Source organism: Cololabis saira, chromosome 18, assembly GCF_033807715.1.
Source record: "Cololabis saira isolate AMF1-May2022 chromosome 18, fColSai1.1, whole genome shotgun sequence".
In the NCBI taxonomy this organism is placed as follows: Eukaryota; Metazoa; Chordata; class Actinopteri; order Beloniformes; family Belonidae; genus Cololabis; species Cololabis saira.
Window position 1 is genome coordinate 32,474,374 of NC_084604.1, and position 17,496 is coordinate 32,491,869.

General features: G+C 40.6%; 1 protein-coding gene across 1 annotated transcript in view; it reads right to left on the bottom strand.

Annotated features, from left to right (window-relative positions):
* Positions 1-17,496, bottom strand: part of LOC133418720 (1-phosphatidylinositol 4,5-bisphosphate phosphodiesterase beta-4-like) — a 104,390-nt gene continuing 86,894 nt past the window's right edge. The window contains 18 exon segments of the mRNA XM_061707563.1: positions 1-2,824; positions 4,459-4,545; positions 6,237-6,294; positions 6,378-6,479; positions 7,651-7,826; positions 7,938-8,013; positions 9,312-9,427; positions 11,066-11,131; positions 11,303-11,352; positions 11,446-11,602; positions 11,684-11,772; positions 13,062-13,266; positions 15,711-15,736; positions 15,739-15,820; positions 15,822-15,875; positions 16,098-16,130; positions 16,132-16,201; positions 16,694-16,745. Of these exon segments, the coding sequence (XP_061563547.1) occupies positions 2,756-2,824; positions 4,459-4,545; positions 6,237-6,294; positions 6,378-6,479; positions 7,651-7,826; positions 7,938-8,013; positions 9,312-9,427; positions 11,066-11,131; positions 11,303-11,352; positions 11,446-11,602; positions 11,684-11,772; positions 13,062-13,266; positions 15,711-15,736; positions 15,739-15,820; positions 15,822-15,875; positions 16,098-16,130; positions 16,132-16,201; positions 16,694-16,745 (1,568 nt within the window). The 3' untranslated portion in view covers positions 1-2,755.

The following is a 17,496-nucleotide window of genomic DNA, read 5'->3' on the forward strand; positions in this document are numbered from 1 at the left end:
CACCTGGATTTATTGATACACATACTATAAAACAGTATTAAAGGAGCTGGATAACAACAGTATTATCATTGCTATAAGTTCAACAGTACAATATAAATACAAAAACACGCACAAAATGTCTGTTGACAAGCTACAATTCAAATAGAAAACAAAGAGGAGATACAGTAGAAACCGAGGAAATGAAATCAGTGATGTTGCTCTGCAAAAATAATCTGCTTTTTTTTTTTCTTGACAAACTCGAGAGCCGAAGATTACATTTAATCACACAACAGAAACATTCAACTAGTGCAAAAAAAGCCTCTAACATAATCTTAAACTACACGTTATCTAATATATATAATATATATTTATTTATATATACCTTCATACAAATAACCCCTTAATTTGGCATTTTATCATTCATAAAATAATTTAAACGTCCTAACAGACACTGAGTGGCACATCTGAAAGCAATGGAATTAACTTTAAAAGCACTTTTTTACTCACTTATCTCTGCGCTAGATATGTGGCGAGAGCTTTAGTCTGTGTGGTGAGGTGCGGTTAGGGCAGACGAGGAAACACGAAACAAACGACCCGACAAGCAAAAACCAGTGCTTGACCCCCCCTCTGTCCCCCGAGCCCTTGAATGACAGAAAACAGCTGGTCAAAAAAAGGAAATTCAACTACGTACATTCCAGTAGAGTATTTACAAGAGCGTCCCGTCTACCCTTCACATGTAATACAGCAGAATAAAACAGGGGGGGAAAAAAAAACAACAAAAAACACTAAGAAAGGCCAAAGTACCTACTCGTGCTCTCGTCCTCGTGTGATTCTGAAACAGAAGATCGTTCCTGTGACTCTGCGTCACTCTCTGAAATTGTTTTACAGCGCGTCGTAGTAATACTTAAGTCACATTTCTGCCTCGTCAGTGGTTTTTCCGTCCAGCAGTGACAACTAGGCCTTCACGCAAATAGTAACACATCTCCAGGCCCAGAAGTGACGGCGTTTTCTAGTGGACAGACCTGCTGGAAAGGCAGAGTGACGCAGGCCTCCTCTGAACTCTCTGCAGTGGGTGGCGTGTGGTACGTGCTTCAGACTTGAACAAATCTGCTATAATTACTGGCTGTGATCTCCCCTGAGCGAAGCCTAACGGGGAAACAATGAGGATTACAAGCTGAGGTGGCTAAAGTGCAGAGAAGAACCTAATAAGGGAGCACTTAACTTCAACAATACCATGTGTGTGTGTGTGTGAGAGAGAGAGAGAGAGAAAGAGAGAGAGAGAAAAGTGACAATATGAGATGAGTTAGACTCGTATCATCCACTCAATCAAAAGACTGGAAATGTAGATGAATCTTTTTGTCAGAGTAGTTCAGACTAGGCTCAACTCTAAGAAGAGGTTTAAGTGCACAACTCCAAAAAACTAAAAAAAAACAAACTTGTATCAGCAGGTTTGGTGATGTTATTGCCTCTGGTTGCATCAATACTCGTGTTCAAAGCATTGAAAGCAACCTTTTTTTGTATTTTTGGGTAATAATCACTAATAATTTCATCAGTAGTCTTGGTTACCGTTGCATCAAAATCTGAGTCTGTGAAAAAGAAACCAAACTCTAAACGAATATCGTTGGGTGTCAAGTTTTCTGGTTCCATTAACCTCTTCACCTCATCAAATTTATAGATATTTTCTTGTTACACTTTTCTTGGCCCCAGCCGTGGGAGACGGGGGAGAGATCTCGTAGCTCAGATCTATAAAACAGAACTTTTAACTTATTTTAGAGTTTGATTTCTCGTGTCTGGACCTTGATTCTCGTTACAGACGCTGTTGAACTGATGCAATACTGCTGAAGCCAAATATTTCATTGAGAAACACTTCATTTGCTCGTGTCTGTTGCACATCGTGCATCATCTTGAGCCACATACTTCTGCAGCCGGAAAATTGATTAATTCTCATGGAAACGGAGGAGTCTACCATATGTTCTTGTCAAGTGCGAAAGAGAACTCTTGCAGCACATCTTGGGTATTTACTTAAACAGTCGGTGTGGGAAATGGGCCACGACCACGAACGTGGACGTCGGTTCCCAGTGACCCCTTCCGCAGACGATGCTCCGAACTACAGACATGTTTGGGGAGGGGTTGCCACTCTGTCCTACAGTAAATTTAGATTTTAATACATTCTTACTGAAAAAACAGAGAACCTACAGTAGTGCACTGCTACATTTTCCACTTTTTTTTTTTTTTAAACAACCTATTACATACAAAGTGCTCAGGACAGGATTTGTGTGTAGAATACAGTGTATTTCACAAAGATAATCATTTGTGCTGAAATTATATCTTGTCTTATACATCCTCTCCCCTCTTACGCTCGTCCTGTGAGTTTATTTGGTACCGTTTTTAAAAATGAAAAATAAAAAGCGAGTGATAACCGTTATCTGAACTGTGATGAGTGTGTGTTTGTTCCCAATAACAGCTGAAGCTTTTGTTGTCTTTAAAACGCCACACAGTGGAGGAGGGGAGGTGTGTTTTTCGAGGCTACGTTCCACGCCTCCGTCAGCGGTAACCCCCTCGTCAAACGGCGACAAGCAGCGATGGCTCAGTGGTGGTGAGTCGGCGGGTTGCAGATGCAGAGGAGGCTGGGTTGAGTGAACGGAGGGAGAGGGAGGTGTGTGTCAGACGGTCGTGTCACCAGTACAGCAGAGGGCTTCCTGCGGTGCTTTGTGTGTGAGTGTGTGTGCGTGCGTGCACACGAGTGTACACGTGTTCTCGTCTCCACCTCAGTCGCTCACACCACTGTGGCAGGTCTGCGGTCCATCTCCTCCTCTAACTTCACCATCTGCTGGATGTCCTTGGCCTTCCAAGAAGCAGAAAACACAATCAGACCCACGAAACAAAAAGAACATTTTACCGGCGACGATCCGTCGACTTTAATCTGTTCACGACTCACACGCTCGGTTTGAGTTTTAGCTCTGTGTCATCGTGCTCATCAGATAACGAGGAAGAAACAAGTCAGCCGGGTTTGTTCACATGCTTTGAAAGTAAATGAGCGTGAGCTGGAGTGAAAAAAAAACACTAAAAAACCCAGCACGACAGCTTGTGAGGTGGCTGCTTTTGCTTAGTAATGACTGGTGAGTCATGCTGATAAATGACTCAAGCTGGTGCACTACACACCCAAAAAGCTGCAGACTGAAAATGCAGGAGTGGAAATCACAATACAGAGAGGGGGAAAAAATGATTTAATTCTCAGAAATCATGCCATCTATTCAAAGACGGCTCTGTAAGGAAGTATTTTCCTGCTTTTACTCCGTGGCGAGCAACTTCGGATGCTCACGGTAGCTCTTGTTTATACACAAATGAAGGCGGATTTTAACAACCTCAGCACAAAACTGAAGTCATGGAAATGAAAAAAAACAAAAAGAAACCCCAACATGACAAAGGTAGAAGCAACAGGGAGGGAAACGTGGGTAGGTGGAATGGATGGAGATGGAGATGCCTACCTTGAACCTGTTTTTGTGCATGGTGTGATTTCAAAAGCTGCGTTGGAAGAAGCAAATCATATTACAAACAAAAGAAAATGTGCATACATGTAAAACATGTACAGGTACTGTGACGGATGACAAAAAGAGCAGAGATGAAGACGCGATGCTTCATAGACCAAAAGAATGTCTATCATCTGCAGGGAAAGATACAGTTTATTTGTGTTGTACCTAGGGCTGGGCGATATGGACCAAAAGTCATATCTCGATATTTTCTAGCTGTATGGCGATACTCGATATTCTTTCTGTGCCATAATTGGGGTTTCCCCCAAAGCATTATAGCATAGCATCTCTGTTAGCTTCCTTTTTTCTGAGGCAAACCCTTAAAAAAACAGTCAGTTTTAATACAAAGCCTCGTGCCAAATGTCACACAGGTTCCTTTATTAACAGAGGTCTGCACAATATCAAAATGTATAAAACAAATGAAATAAAAATAAACTGCCTGCATATATAAAAATAAAAATGCTTCTTGAATAAAAAAAAACAAATATCCCTTTCCTGCATAACAATTAAATTAAAACACACTGTGCAATTAATACAATGTAGACAGTAACAGGCAGACTTTTCCACTGAGGTTGACAGTTGTGCAAATAACAAAACATTTGTGCAAATCTCAAATAAAACATTCAAGTCAATTTGTCACAAAATAAGCTATATCAAAATCATAAAAAAAAATTAAATTGATATAAACGATATTGTCTCGTACCATATCGCATTTGAAAATATATCGATATATATTAAAATCTCGATATATCGCCCAGCCCTAGTTGTACCTAACAGTTTAATTCCAGGACAAAGTAAAACAATTATACCAAATGTTTGTTTGAATCCTGGATTTGTAAATGTCTGCAAAACGACAATGACAGTCCATAAAAACTAACTATTTATTGGGGTGTTACAGGAGGCTGGTGGGAGTTTTGTCTGCAGCATGTCGGAGGTGAAGGTCTTGTACCTGCTCATTGAACTTCTCCAGTTTCTCCAGCTGCTCTTTCTGGTTTTTCTCCAGCTGCTCCAACTCCTTCTGATGCTTCATGGCCAACTGCAGTCACACGAAGACAAGACCATCTGGTTACTCTTAGACATTTAATCGACTGCTACTTGTCTTCCACGAAGATGTGGATGTTCGCTGCCAGCCTTAACATCCGTCTTTACACAAGCGTTGCTATGCTTTCCCGTGTTTTTATGATGATACTCGTCTTACTCCTAAGCAGTCCGAGCAGAGGCCCAGATTTTCCTGCCAGGGAATATCAAAGCATTCCTTAGCCAGCGGAAAAATATCGACCCACAGGTCTGACTATAGGCGAGGCTGCACAACAACGCCTGGCCAGAAAACGGAGCTCAGTCCAAAGACTCAGTTCTGTCTTCATCACATGAGGCAGGAGCAGGGTCTGTACGCCGATCCACCTCCCTCCCCGTCTCCTGCTTCATTCCTCCCTCACTTATAAACAAGACCTGAACATTCCACACATTCCACCTTGCAGAGGCTGTTTCTCATCGTCCCTGCTGCTGAACTTAAGTGAGAGCTGAGGATGGCAGCTTGATGACATCAGCAGAGCTGGAACCATGAGGCCACCAAACCACACTCCACTTTTAAAAGTCGTCGTCCCAGAGAGTCCAGGGACAGCTTCGGGTGCTTTTTATACGTGTTCTTTGGTAAATTGAGAAGAACCTTCTCAACATTAGTGGAGGGTCATGACCAGTACTCGAGTTGAGGGGGGATGAGGGGGGATGGCATCCTCCCTGAAATAAAAACGGTCAAAATCATCCTCCCTGAAATAAAAACGGTCCAAATCATCCCCCCTGAAATATAAAACGGTCAAAATCATCTCCCCTGTAAAACTGCCATCCCCCCTTTCCATCCCTTATGTCATTTCATTAATGAATGTGGTTTTACTGCTATTTCAACATAGAGTCATCACCAGAAAAATAACACCAGAAAAATAACTTATTTGACAATTTTCATCTGTTTCAAGTACATTTTCACTTGAAATAAGTAGGAAAATCTGCCAGTGGGACAAGATTTATCTTATTACAAGCAAAAAAATCTTGTTCGACTGGCAGATTTTTCTACTTATTTTAAGTGAAAATCTACTTGAAACAAGTTAAAATTGTTGTTTTTTCCAGTGATGAGTCTTGTTTTAAGTCTAATGAGATTTCTTTTTACTAAAATGAGACATTTTAACTAGAAATAAGACAAATATTCTTGTTAAGATTGTGAGTTTTTGCAGTGATCCATTTTACTTATCCTGTGAAGGACAGAGTCATATTGATAAGTTCAGAAAAGTGTTTTTTATTGTTGTGTTTTGATGTATTTGATGTAAGCCCAGTGGATATTTAAAGCTTACAGAAGGCTGCATTTAACTGCTGCTATGTCATTCCTGCAGTATTTCTGCAGGTGTTTTGGTCACTGCTATTATTTGTAATATATTATATTATTTGTAATCAGCACAAATTATCTGTCCCCATATGATAAAATCCACCATCCCCCCCTGATTTTTTTTTTTACAACTCGAGTACTGGTCATGATGTTGTACAGCTGGACAGTTGTTCAGTCCAGTTCAACGGCTCCAGACCAAGCTGACACCAGACTTGACTGTTATTGGTCCTAATCAGAAACCAATGTGCTTTCAAGTTTCAAAGCCACACCGAGACTCGCAGTGAATCAATCGTTTTTCGACGCTCAGGTGAATTTTGAAGCTGGGAAACAAAGATGTGTGATCAAGAACGTACCCTCTTCCTCTCATCCAGGAACTTCTTGGTGTTGCTGCTGTTTAACTCCCGCACTCTCCTGAACGGCACAAGAACGATAGAAGTATCAGTTGAGAATATTCCCCGTTAGGTCCACTGACTGACGCCCTGCGTGTGACTCACCTCTCGCGCTCCGCCTTGTTTTTGATGGACTTGTCCTGGCTGATGGCTTTACTGTTCTCCATGGACATCTTGGCCTGGTTCGCTCGCATCTCTTTGCTCTGCCTGCATGAAGCAACGAGAAGCCGTACAACCCTGGGAGTGAATGTGGTTTCCCCGACACTTGTGACCAGCCCGATGGCCAGAGGTGTCAAGTATTCACATTCATTACTCTAGTATCTATAGAAGTATGGATACTAAAGTTTAAAAATACTCCTGTAGAAGTTGAAGTATCAACTCAAGTTTTTTACTCAAGTAAAAGTATAAAAGTACTGGTTTCAAAACTACTTAAAGTATAAAAGTAAAAGTAATGTAAGGGGGAAAAAAGCCATTAAGGACAAAAGCCATTGAAAATGAATGCATCTTAGTATAATTCAAATATATTAAAGAACCATATATGTGTACTATTGAGCATTAACATGTGTTAGAGAGCAGAAGATATGATGACTAGTTGCCTATAAGTATTGTAATGGTGCAAAAAGTCAAACTTCAGAGGCATGTTATCATTTATCCTAACCTTTATTGGAATGTACATCCAAGTTTAGTTGCAGGAATCTGAGGGAACGGATGTAAGAACAAAACTGGACAAGAACATCTGAAACAACCACAACCAAATTCACTCTATCCGGATGGAGCAATTTAACTGGATAGTTTTTTTTTTAAAGGCCGAAATGAAATAGAGTAACGAGGCTGTTTTTAAAATGTAAGGAGTAAAAAGTACAGATAATTGTGTGAAAATGTAAGGAGTAAAAGTAAAAAGTCGTCTGAAAAATAATTACTCCAGTGAAGTATAGATAACCAAAATTTCTACTTCGTTACCACTGGAAATAGGTAAATAGTACGCGCGTGCATGTGGAGCAGGAGATATGATGACTAGTTGCCTATAAGTATTGTAATGGTGCAAAAAGTTAAACTTCAGAGGCATGTTATCATTTATCCTAACCTTTATTGGAATGTACATCCAAGTTTAGTTGGAGATGGATGTAAGAACAAAACTGGACAAGAACATCTGAAACAACCACAACCAAATTCACTCTATCCGGATGGAGCAATTTAACTGTATAGTTTTTTTTTAAAGGCCAAAATGAAATAGATTAACGAGGCTGTTTTTAAAATGTAAGGAGTAAAAAGTACAGATAATTGCGTGAAAATGTAAGGAGTAAAAGTAAAAAGTTGCTGACGAAGTAACAAAGTATTTGTACTTTGTAACTTGGCTGCAACCCTGCGGGTTCCTCACCTGTCGTGGATGACTTTGAGCTGCAGCGTCTGCTGCTCCTGCACCGTGGCCAGCAGCTTCTTCAGGTGCTCACACTGCTGTGCTACATGATTGTCCTTCATCTCCTGCTCCTCGCTGCTGTGACTACTGATCAGCTCGGACCACTCTTTAGTGTGCTGGGCTGTGATGTCCTTTACCTGCACACACACACACTTTTGCTTGGTTTTTCTTATAGCTGATTATAGTTCAGACACATGTAATCCCCACAAGTGGCAAGAATAGAAAAGAAAAGAGTTTTTCTTTGTTACCTTTGCTTTATGATCTGCGACTAGTGTCTGGATCTTATCTTCCGTCTCCTTCTTCAGCTCTTGACAGTTGTTCTCCCTGTAATCACACCCCATGTAGAAGTGGATAATCACGCAGAAGCTTCTCGGCTCTTTGATGGCTTTCTTTTTTTCATGTAGCACAAAATCTCCATCTGTTTTCTATATCTGCTGTATCCTGCTCAGGGCAGCAGGGCTGCTGCAGCCTATCCCATCTGCCATGAAATGGGGTAAAACCCAGACAGGTCGGGATAAATGAGACAAACAACCACGCACACTCGTATGTAGGCCTGTGTTGAAAAAAATCGATTTTCTGATTCTAAATCGATTGTCATATTAATTCCTAAAAATCGATTTGTATGTCTAAAGATCTTTTTTTTTTATTATTTTTTTTTCATCATTACATTTTTGCCTGGTGAACTTTAATCCCAGTAGTTTTGAAAACTCCTGAACTAAATGAACTTTTCTTTAGAGAAAATGCTGGACATTTCAGCTTAAATTTGTAAATGATATATTAGTTCAATGAAGTTCATATAATCTATATTTACTATAGCTTGTTTGGTTTCTCTGTTATCGGACACGGTTTGTCATGAAATACCTGAAAAATGCCGGGTGCTTCATGGCAAGCTGTGTGTCTGGTGACAGAATAAATCAGACGAGCTAAAATAATTTGTTTACTGTATGAGCTGTTGCAACTTTTCTTTTTTTGCACTTTAAATAGATATTGAAATGCCTATTTGAGTTATTTATTTCTTAGTTATTTCACAATAATTATTGTGAAATTATTATTTCAATAGTTATTTTACAGTCATATAATCCAGGCAACACTAACCCAAATCAATATCGAATCGAATCAAATGGTGATAATCAATTCTGAATCTTAAGAATCAGAATCGAATGGATTCTTGACATTTGAAATCGATACCCAGCTCTACTCGTATGGCCAACTCAGAGTCATCAATCGGCCTGACATGAATGTTTCTGAGGCTGCAGGAGGAACCTGGACTAGCTGGAGGAAACCACACAAGCTTAGGCTTTGATGTACTGTAAACCAAACAATAGTTATCACTGTGTCGTCATAAAAACTGACCCAAATTGCAGAAATATTGTGTGGAAAAATTAAGATTACTCTTCCTGCTTCTATAGGAATTAGATTGTTAAATAGCAGCCAGGTTGTTTTATTCACAACACATTACGTTTTGTTACTTAAACCACGCTGTATGCATGCCATGCATGTTGTGTTCTTCATCTAGTGTCACTTTAAGACCTGGTAAGTTCTCACTAAGTTCATAAAACCTCAAGGTCGCCTTGTTGGCTTGTGATTTTCCCTTTTGTCTCCATCACATACCGTCTACTTACCCTCGTTTCTTGATGGCTTTTTCAAGCAATTTCTCCACATTTGTCTTGTCCTTGTCATGCAGGGATACAATCTTGTCGACCTGGGAGCAATGGGCTTTCTGCATTACGTTTTGATCCTATTGAGGAAGAAAAAACAACATACACAAGTGGTTTTTTTTTACCCTGCATTAAGGGCTCTTTCAAAATCAACAGAATAAAAACACGCAGCAGCGATTCAAACCCATTAATTCATTCAAATGCATTCATTTTTAGCTCCTGTTGACACTCAGCAAAGAGCCGGCAGATCCATTTATTCAGACAGCAGATGTGTCTGGATGGTTCTCATATACATGTGTGGCGCAACGGGGCTTAATGCTGTGATAATTAATGAGGCGGTGTGACAGAGTGCTGGTCAAAGGACAACTTTAGCAAGTCTAATTTCTTCCTAAACACTCTCTTTGTGCGTCGTGTGTGTTTGCAACGGATCATGTTTATGTGTGCAGAAATATATACAAAAGTGCGATGGCGAGTGGAAGATGAAAGGTTGAATCCTCCTCGTCCTGTATCTTGTCCTACAAGCACACAGGCTGTCAGGAAGAAGTGGCAGCTTCTTTGCATTGCCAGTAGACCAGGGACGTGCGGTCAGGGGAGGCAGGTGAGGCAGAGCCTCACCTGTCATCATGTCAAGTAAAAAAATAAATAATTATAACATCAAATTTATACTAATTTGTCCACTGATCTTTATGTATGACTAATTTCGAACATTTATTATAGTCAAAATCGCTGAATTTGCCTTTTTCCTGTTCAAATATGGGGCAGAAACGTGAGGTGCGGCAGCAACGATCCGAGCCTCACCTCTGATTGCGCAATCCATCACAAACTGGGTTGATACGTGTGATTGGGGCGTGCTGGTTGCCGTATCTCTGCATGTCGCCAATATAAAGTTTGCAGATACGTTTATTTGACCTGATTTTACACAGTCTGGCTAATGTCTTAAACCATTAAAGTTTAATGTTTGTTAGTGAGATATTTAGTTTTGCTGATGGGAAATAAAACCGCAGTGAAAAAGGCACAGGATGAGGCAGACAATACTCTGCCTCCCCTGAAGGGGGCGAGCGTGAGTCAACGCCGTTCGCTCACGTACGAAAATAAGGAGGACTTTTACAACAAAGTAACTGAGGTTTTTGTGGCGAAGGACGGGCGCATGGACTTCATTTACAAATGAAAGTAAGACCACAAACACTTTCAATCTTATAAAAAAGAGATTAGGCTAAGAAAAATACAATAGAATATTTAAAAACTAAATTTTGGCCTTAAATAAAATATTCTTTGTTTTTCTTTTCATGCTTTTTGTTGAGCAATCTGTATCAAATTGATCAAAGTATCAGAATTATACGTTTTAAAAACAACTGAATATTTCACTAAAGGTCAAAATTTAAATCTGTGGTTTTGTACACCAGTCTATACTCTCATTTATGTTGTATGAATTATAGAATTGCGACGGCCAACACATGGAGGGTGTAGAGCAAATGCACGTTTTTCTTACCTTTTACGTATCTGTAATATGTACCGTGTGTGCGCGCGTGTGTGTGCCCGTGTGTTTTTTTGTGAAGAATGTTGACGAGATATGAAATAACCAGTAGCCAATTGAATAAGCTACCCTTTTTGGTTTATATATTTGTAAATCTGACACTAAAGGAGTCAGTGCCTCACCAACCATGAACCTCACCGCACGTCACTGCAGCAGACAGATGTACACTTGAAAAACCACTAACCTTTGAGTGTTTCTTCTTTAAAGAGTTGAGCTCCTTCTGTTGTTTCTTAATCAGTTTAAGGTAGGTCTGCAGTGGGAGAATCAGTATTAGTTATACATATAATGACTCTTATTCCAAGGCGATGAGAGCAACATCTCCTGCCACCAATGTCAAACAATTAGCTCAAACTATTTTCTTTAAACTGCAGTTCTATCTACACATGCTGCCTGGATGAAAGTCAGGATTAACAACACCAACCTTCATTTGTTTTAATTCGTCGATGCTGACATTAGGGACAAGTGCTGGATCTTAAAGCAGAAAAAAGCAAAGAGAACAAAGAACAAAGCTGTTTTACTCCATTAAACCGGTGAAAAGGCGTCAGAGTTGGAGTCGGCATTTACCTTTCTTGCTTTCATTGGTGTTGTTTTGAGCAGAGTTGGAGGTCTGCGCCATGTCTGAGCTGGTCTGTGGGGTCACGTTGGCTTTCACCGTATCTCCTTTACCTTTGCCCTTCTTGTCGTTCTTTGAGCTCCCACTGGGAACGTCTGCAATGTCATTCTAGGGAAGGGAAAAGGATCCGGTTTGGGAATGTTGCCGTCATTGCGGGAAGGCGGTTATCGTGTATGAGTTGCTCTCTACCGTGTCAATCCCAAGGGCCTTCATCTGGTCAGCTCTCTTCTCTGCTATGGTCAGGAACTTCTTTGGGTCTGAGAGGGCATCCACAATAGCTGAGGACAAAAACATGAATCAGTATACACCAGGGGTGTCAAACTCATTTTGCTTGGTGGGCCGGACGCTCAAAATAACAAAAACGGTGCGGAAAATGTTTTCTCTAATTCTTTTTTTTTTTTACCATTGTTATCTAATCCAATATCAATTTAGTTAATTTTAAAGGAAATATGCACTTTGTTTACACTCTAATTATGTAAAATATATTTCTTCAGGATCTTTTCTTGAAATTTCTCATTTTTTTTTCAAATTATGTAAGATACTTTTAATATCATTTTACAAAGATAAACAGAAACAAGTATGTTTTTTTTATATTTCGCTTTTTTATAGGAAATTTAATTAAAAGCTAAATCTTTCTTATTACATCCGAGAGTGTTTCTTTGTGATTTAGAGATTTTTCCAGTACAATAAGTGTATTTATTTTTAAAAATTGGCGCGGATATTTACGCCAGTGTGCCGAAAAAGTCAGCACTTCTCTTTTAACCGTTTTACTTTGTCACTATCCTCGTATTCAAAACTGAAATTCTCTGAATAAATATCTTCTACCATCTTTTTTAGCAGTGATATTTTTCCTGCGAAATATATAATAGTAGTCAGTTAATAAAAATAAACGACCATGTACAAAGAAATAAAATCGGCAAATGCATTCTAGAAAACTAAAAAACTGTCAAACTGCTCTATTTGTGGAATAACGATGGATTTGTAGAAGAAATATATTATCGGATATGCTGCGATTCATGGCAATTATTTATGCCTTCCATTTTAGTAAATTAACATTTTGGTTTTTTGCGTTGGAAACTTCTCGCGGGCCGCATGAAAACCTCTCTCGGGCCGCGGGCCGCACATTTGACACCCCTGGTATACACGGTGGCAGAGATCTTCAATTTAAGTAACCGTTTCCTGAGAAGAGGATGCTATTGTGAGCATCAAGCCGTGTGTTGGTTCGGAGGGTGAGAAGAGAGCTCACGGTCACGGTGATGCTTTCTCAGTGGAAGCCCTTCGGGTTTATTTAATGGCAACTCAGATTGTCTCGCTCATTTGTATGCTTGTGCTGGCAATAAACTGTCTGCAGATTTCACCGTCATTATCATTCGTGCCGTAACACGACTGCGAGTTTTAAAACTGATCCACCGAAGGCAGAGAATAAAGAGAGCTTTGCTGTTCTCTCCCTTTTCTTTATTTACTCTCCTCTCCCTCCAGCAGCAGAAGCCACTTTATCTCAGCAGTAAAACCGGTCTGTTAGTACGAGGAGAGGCTGCGTGCATGTGCCGTCTCCTGTCCCACCCACCTCCGAAGCCGTCGGGCACGTAGGTCTTGAGGATGATTTGGCAGAAGATGGTGGGCAACGACATGGGCCGGTTCCCTTCATTTCTTAAGGAGATGTGGCGGTAGCCGGCCTGCAGGCCGTCCAGAGGCAGGATGCGCTGACCGATCAGCTTGTTGTTGTCGTCGTAGACTCCTATGCGCAGCACGGCCAGATCGGGTAAGATTACCTAGAGGGGAAGCATGGAGGGAAGACGGATGAGAGAGAGCCAGGCAGAATCTAATAACAGAGGAAACACCATCACGGGACATTAACCTCACGAGACCGGGAAGACGCACGACTGCGGCACAACTAGGGATGGGCGGTATGGACTAAAAAATGTATCACGATCATTTCTGGCATTTATCCCGATAACGATAAAAATGACGATAAAAAAAATACCAATTCAACTCCACCTTTTTAAATATAAATCTATCTCGCTCTCAGATCCGCCATGTTTGTTACACAAAAACGTAACCCTTTCTTTCTTTCTTTCTTTCTTTCTTTCTTCCTCATTTCCTTCCTTCCTTCCTTCCTTTTTCCCTTCCTTCCTTCCTTTTTCCCTTCCTTCCTTCCTTTTTCCCTTCCTTCCTCCCTTTTTCCCTTCCTTCCTTCCTTCCTTTTTCCCTTCCTTCCTTCCTTTTTCCCTTCCTTCCTTCCTTTTTCCCTTCCTTCCTCCCTTTTTCCCTTCCTTCCTTCCTTTTTCCCTTCCTTCCTTCCTTTTTCCCTTCCTTCCTTCCTTTTTCCCTTCCTTCCTTCCTTCCTTTTTCCCTTCGTTCCTTCCTTCCTTCTTCCCTTCGTTCCTTCCTTCCTTTTTCCCTTCCTTCCTTCTTTTTCCCCTTCCTTCCTTCCTTCCTTTTTCCCTTCCTTCCTTCCTTTTTCCCTTCCTTCCTTCTTTTTTCCCTTCCTTCCTTCCTTTTTTCCCTTCCTTCCTTCCTTTTTCCCTTCGTTCCTTCGTTCCTTCCTTCCTTCACGTTCTGCGTGGATTTAACGCAGAACCATAAATCAGCTTTACACAAAAACTTCATCAAGGGGAATTTATCGTTTTTACCGTGAGATACAAATTCTTATCGTGAGGAATTTTTTTGACGGTTTATCGTGAATGATAAAATATCGCACATCCCTAGGCATAACACATCGTATCTTGCTCCTGGGAATGCAACCCTCACACCCTCGAGAACAGGATTATTTATTAGTCTTTGTGTATAACTTTTATCTGTAGATGATCTTACATGTGCACAAGTTTAACAAAGAAAAAACAAGAGGGAGAATGGAGGGCGTTAACTGGCCCTATGTGAGGAGATACGTCAGCACAGAGATGGAGGATGACGGGGACCCTGGGAGATAAAGCCGAGGAACCCTCCCTGAAGATGAACGGCTGGATGAAGATCCGTGTCGATGCTTCTGCGTTCACGGCGCCGCTGCCGAGGTGTGTTGTTCGCTCTCTCGGAGTAATCTTGACAGTGGCGCGTATGCGCCGTGAACGTGCAGCGCTATTGGAGGGTGTTTGCGTCCGTGCGTGCCGAGTCTCGCCGGCAGCTCTGGGTACGATGCCCCTCTGCGATAGCGCTGTGTGAGTCTGCGTGCGTGTGAGCGGAGCAGCACTGCGGCAGGCGGTGATGGATGGTGTGTGTTCGGGAGCTAGAGTCAGTCGTGGCTGAGAGACTCTGTTCTGCTGAGAGCAGCGCTATAACAATCACGTTTTTCTTCGGATTTCCATCTCGTGTTTTATTTCATATCTAATTATTTGCTCATTTGCGCTTTGATTCTGTGACTACTTTTTTATGAATGAATGAATGAAGTTTATTCAGTCATGACAACACAAAACACAAAAAACACCAAAAAAAACATTGTGCACAGCATTAACATTTCATACAAAACCAAAAATGTGTTGAACAAAGACTGAAAAGGCATAGGCTGAAGCAAAATGCTTATAAAAGCCTATCCTATTGTACCAACTTTCTTTTTTTGGCTACCGACCTCCAGAAAACCAAAAAGAGAATAGAAAAGCAAAGAAACAATAAAAGGCAAAGAAACATTTACAGATAGTCAATTGCACTTATAAGCTTCAAAAATAGCTTTACAAACCATTTTCTTAAAAACTAAAAGAGAATGACATGTTTTTAAATTTATGTTAGCATCCTTCCAGAATTTAACTCCAGTAATGGAGACACATCTCCTTTTCATACCTTTTTTGGCTTTTTGTACTGTGAAATTGCAGCCACCTCTAAGATTATAGGGAGATTCCTGAATTGAAAAGAACCTCTGTATTGGGTCAGGGGGCACTTTTGATTTTGCTCTGAACATAATTTGCATGATTTTGTAATAAAACAAATCATAAAATTTTATAACATGAGAATTGCGAAAAAATTGATCTGTGTGAGCGTAGTAATTTTCATTTTCCTCCTTCTCTGTGCACAAAACACAGCAGATTATTGTTCTCATTCTCACTCAGACTTTTTATAATTAAAACATTTCACCTTCTCACTTGCCCAAACTACAAATTTTTATTTTATTTGTTCCTCAATCCAGCTTCCCTCCAACCAGAACCGCACATTCCTGGTCTGACTGTCCACATGTCAGAGCTTTTATCGCAGTGCAGGTAACACATTTAGCAGTTTCCGTGATTATTACCTTTCTGAACACGAAGGGCTCCTCGTGTAGGCGGGGTTCAGCCCGTTGTTCATCACCATGCGTGTGCGAAACTCTTTCCTGATGGTGTCGGTCGGCAGCCCGTACATGTCCAACCTCAACGTACGTGCCGATCTTCTTGTCCGACAGAAACTGACCTGAGAAAACCTTCAGTGACAAAGAGAACATTATCTCTACTTTCCAAAAAGGTCCGTATTTTAATGATGATAGCAACTGCACCACATTTATTAGTCATGCACCCTTAATAGAAGAGAGCCAGAGAGGGTTCATGTTATAGCCATCCTAATGGATCCGTTTGATACTAATATGCTCTTCTGCTGGCTGTATTTCTGGATTTATCTGCATGAAAGAGGAGTAATATAAGCTAACCTGAACGCTGCAGGTTGCTGCGATGACGCCATCCCACTGGTGTTTCTGAGAAAGGGTCGAACATCCTGTCTGACCGCCGCATGAAGTCGGGTTTCAGCAGGTACCTGACACACACACACACAGCAAATACATCAGCAGCTACCTAATCTTTACCTAAATCACCTGAAGTAAACGCTTATTCTAGAGTTTGTGCAAACACTTTCACTGATCTATCGGGGATACAAAGCTCCACCACAGGAGGCTACTCCGTGTGAGTGTTTAATCATCAGGGACACATTAGTAATGACGGTGGTCTGTAAATGCCCCGATCGCTCTACAAATGAGATTTCCGAGCATTAGCAGTAAAAATTTCTGCCCTCTGGGGCGCTATTAGAAACGAGGGATGCAGACAACGATGGAGAGAGAAGGAGATGGATGCAGGGAGACTAGTGAAGAGGAGCTTTTCTTTTCAAAGCACTTTGTGGCTCTCGGGGCAGATAGTAGCTACTAGTAGCTAACAAATGAGATGTGACAGGCTGTAATTGATGAGCTGCAGAGAGAGGGGTGGGGAGGGAGGGAGGGACGGATGCTAATGAACAGTGAGGAGCTGTTCTCACCCGCATGATCCGTTGTACTCATACTTTCCCTGGTTCAGCTGCATGGCCAGATCTGAGACAATGAGAGTGAGAGCTGCTTAACAACACATTTTATCATTCAAATCAGGCCAAACATGACAAAAATAGATACAAATAAGAGAATTCAAACACATAAACTCCTCCATTAGCAAATGTCTTGTGAATTTTCTTTCTCTTCAGAGTAGGAATGGGTGATATTTTACCGTTCACGATATACTGTCAAAAAAATTCTCCACGGTAAGAATTTGTCATCTCGCTGTAAAAAACGATAAATTCCCGTTGATGAAGGAAGGAAGGAAGGAAGGAAGGAAGGAAGGAAGGAAGGAAGGAAGGAAGGAAGGAAGGAAGGAAGGAAGGAAGGAAGGAAGGAGGAAGGAAGGAAGGAGGAAGGAAGGAAGGAAGGAAGGAAGGAGAAGGAAGGAAGGAAGAAAGAAAGAAAGAAAGAAGAAAGAAAGAAAGAAAGAATGAAAGAAAAGAAAGAAAGAAAGAAAGAAAAAAGAAAGAAAGAAAGAAAGAAAGAAAGAAAGAGAAAGAAAGAAAGAAAGAAAGAAAGAAAGAAAGAAAGAAAAGAAAGAAGGAAAGAAAGAAAGAAAGAAAGAAGAAAGAAAGAAAGAAAGAAAGAAAGAAAGAAAGAAAGAAAGAAAGAAAGAAAGAAAGAAAGAAAGAAGAAAGAAAGAAAGAAAGAAAGAAAGAAAGAAAGGAAAGAAAGAAAGAAAGAAAGAAAGAAAGAAAGAAAGAAAGAAAGAAAGAAAGAAAGAAAGAAAGAAAGAAAGAAAGAAAGAAAG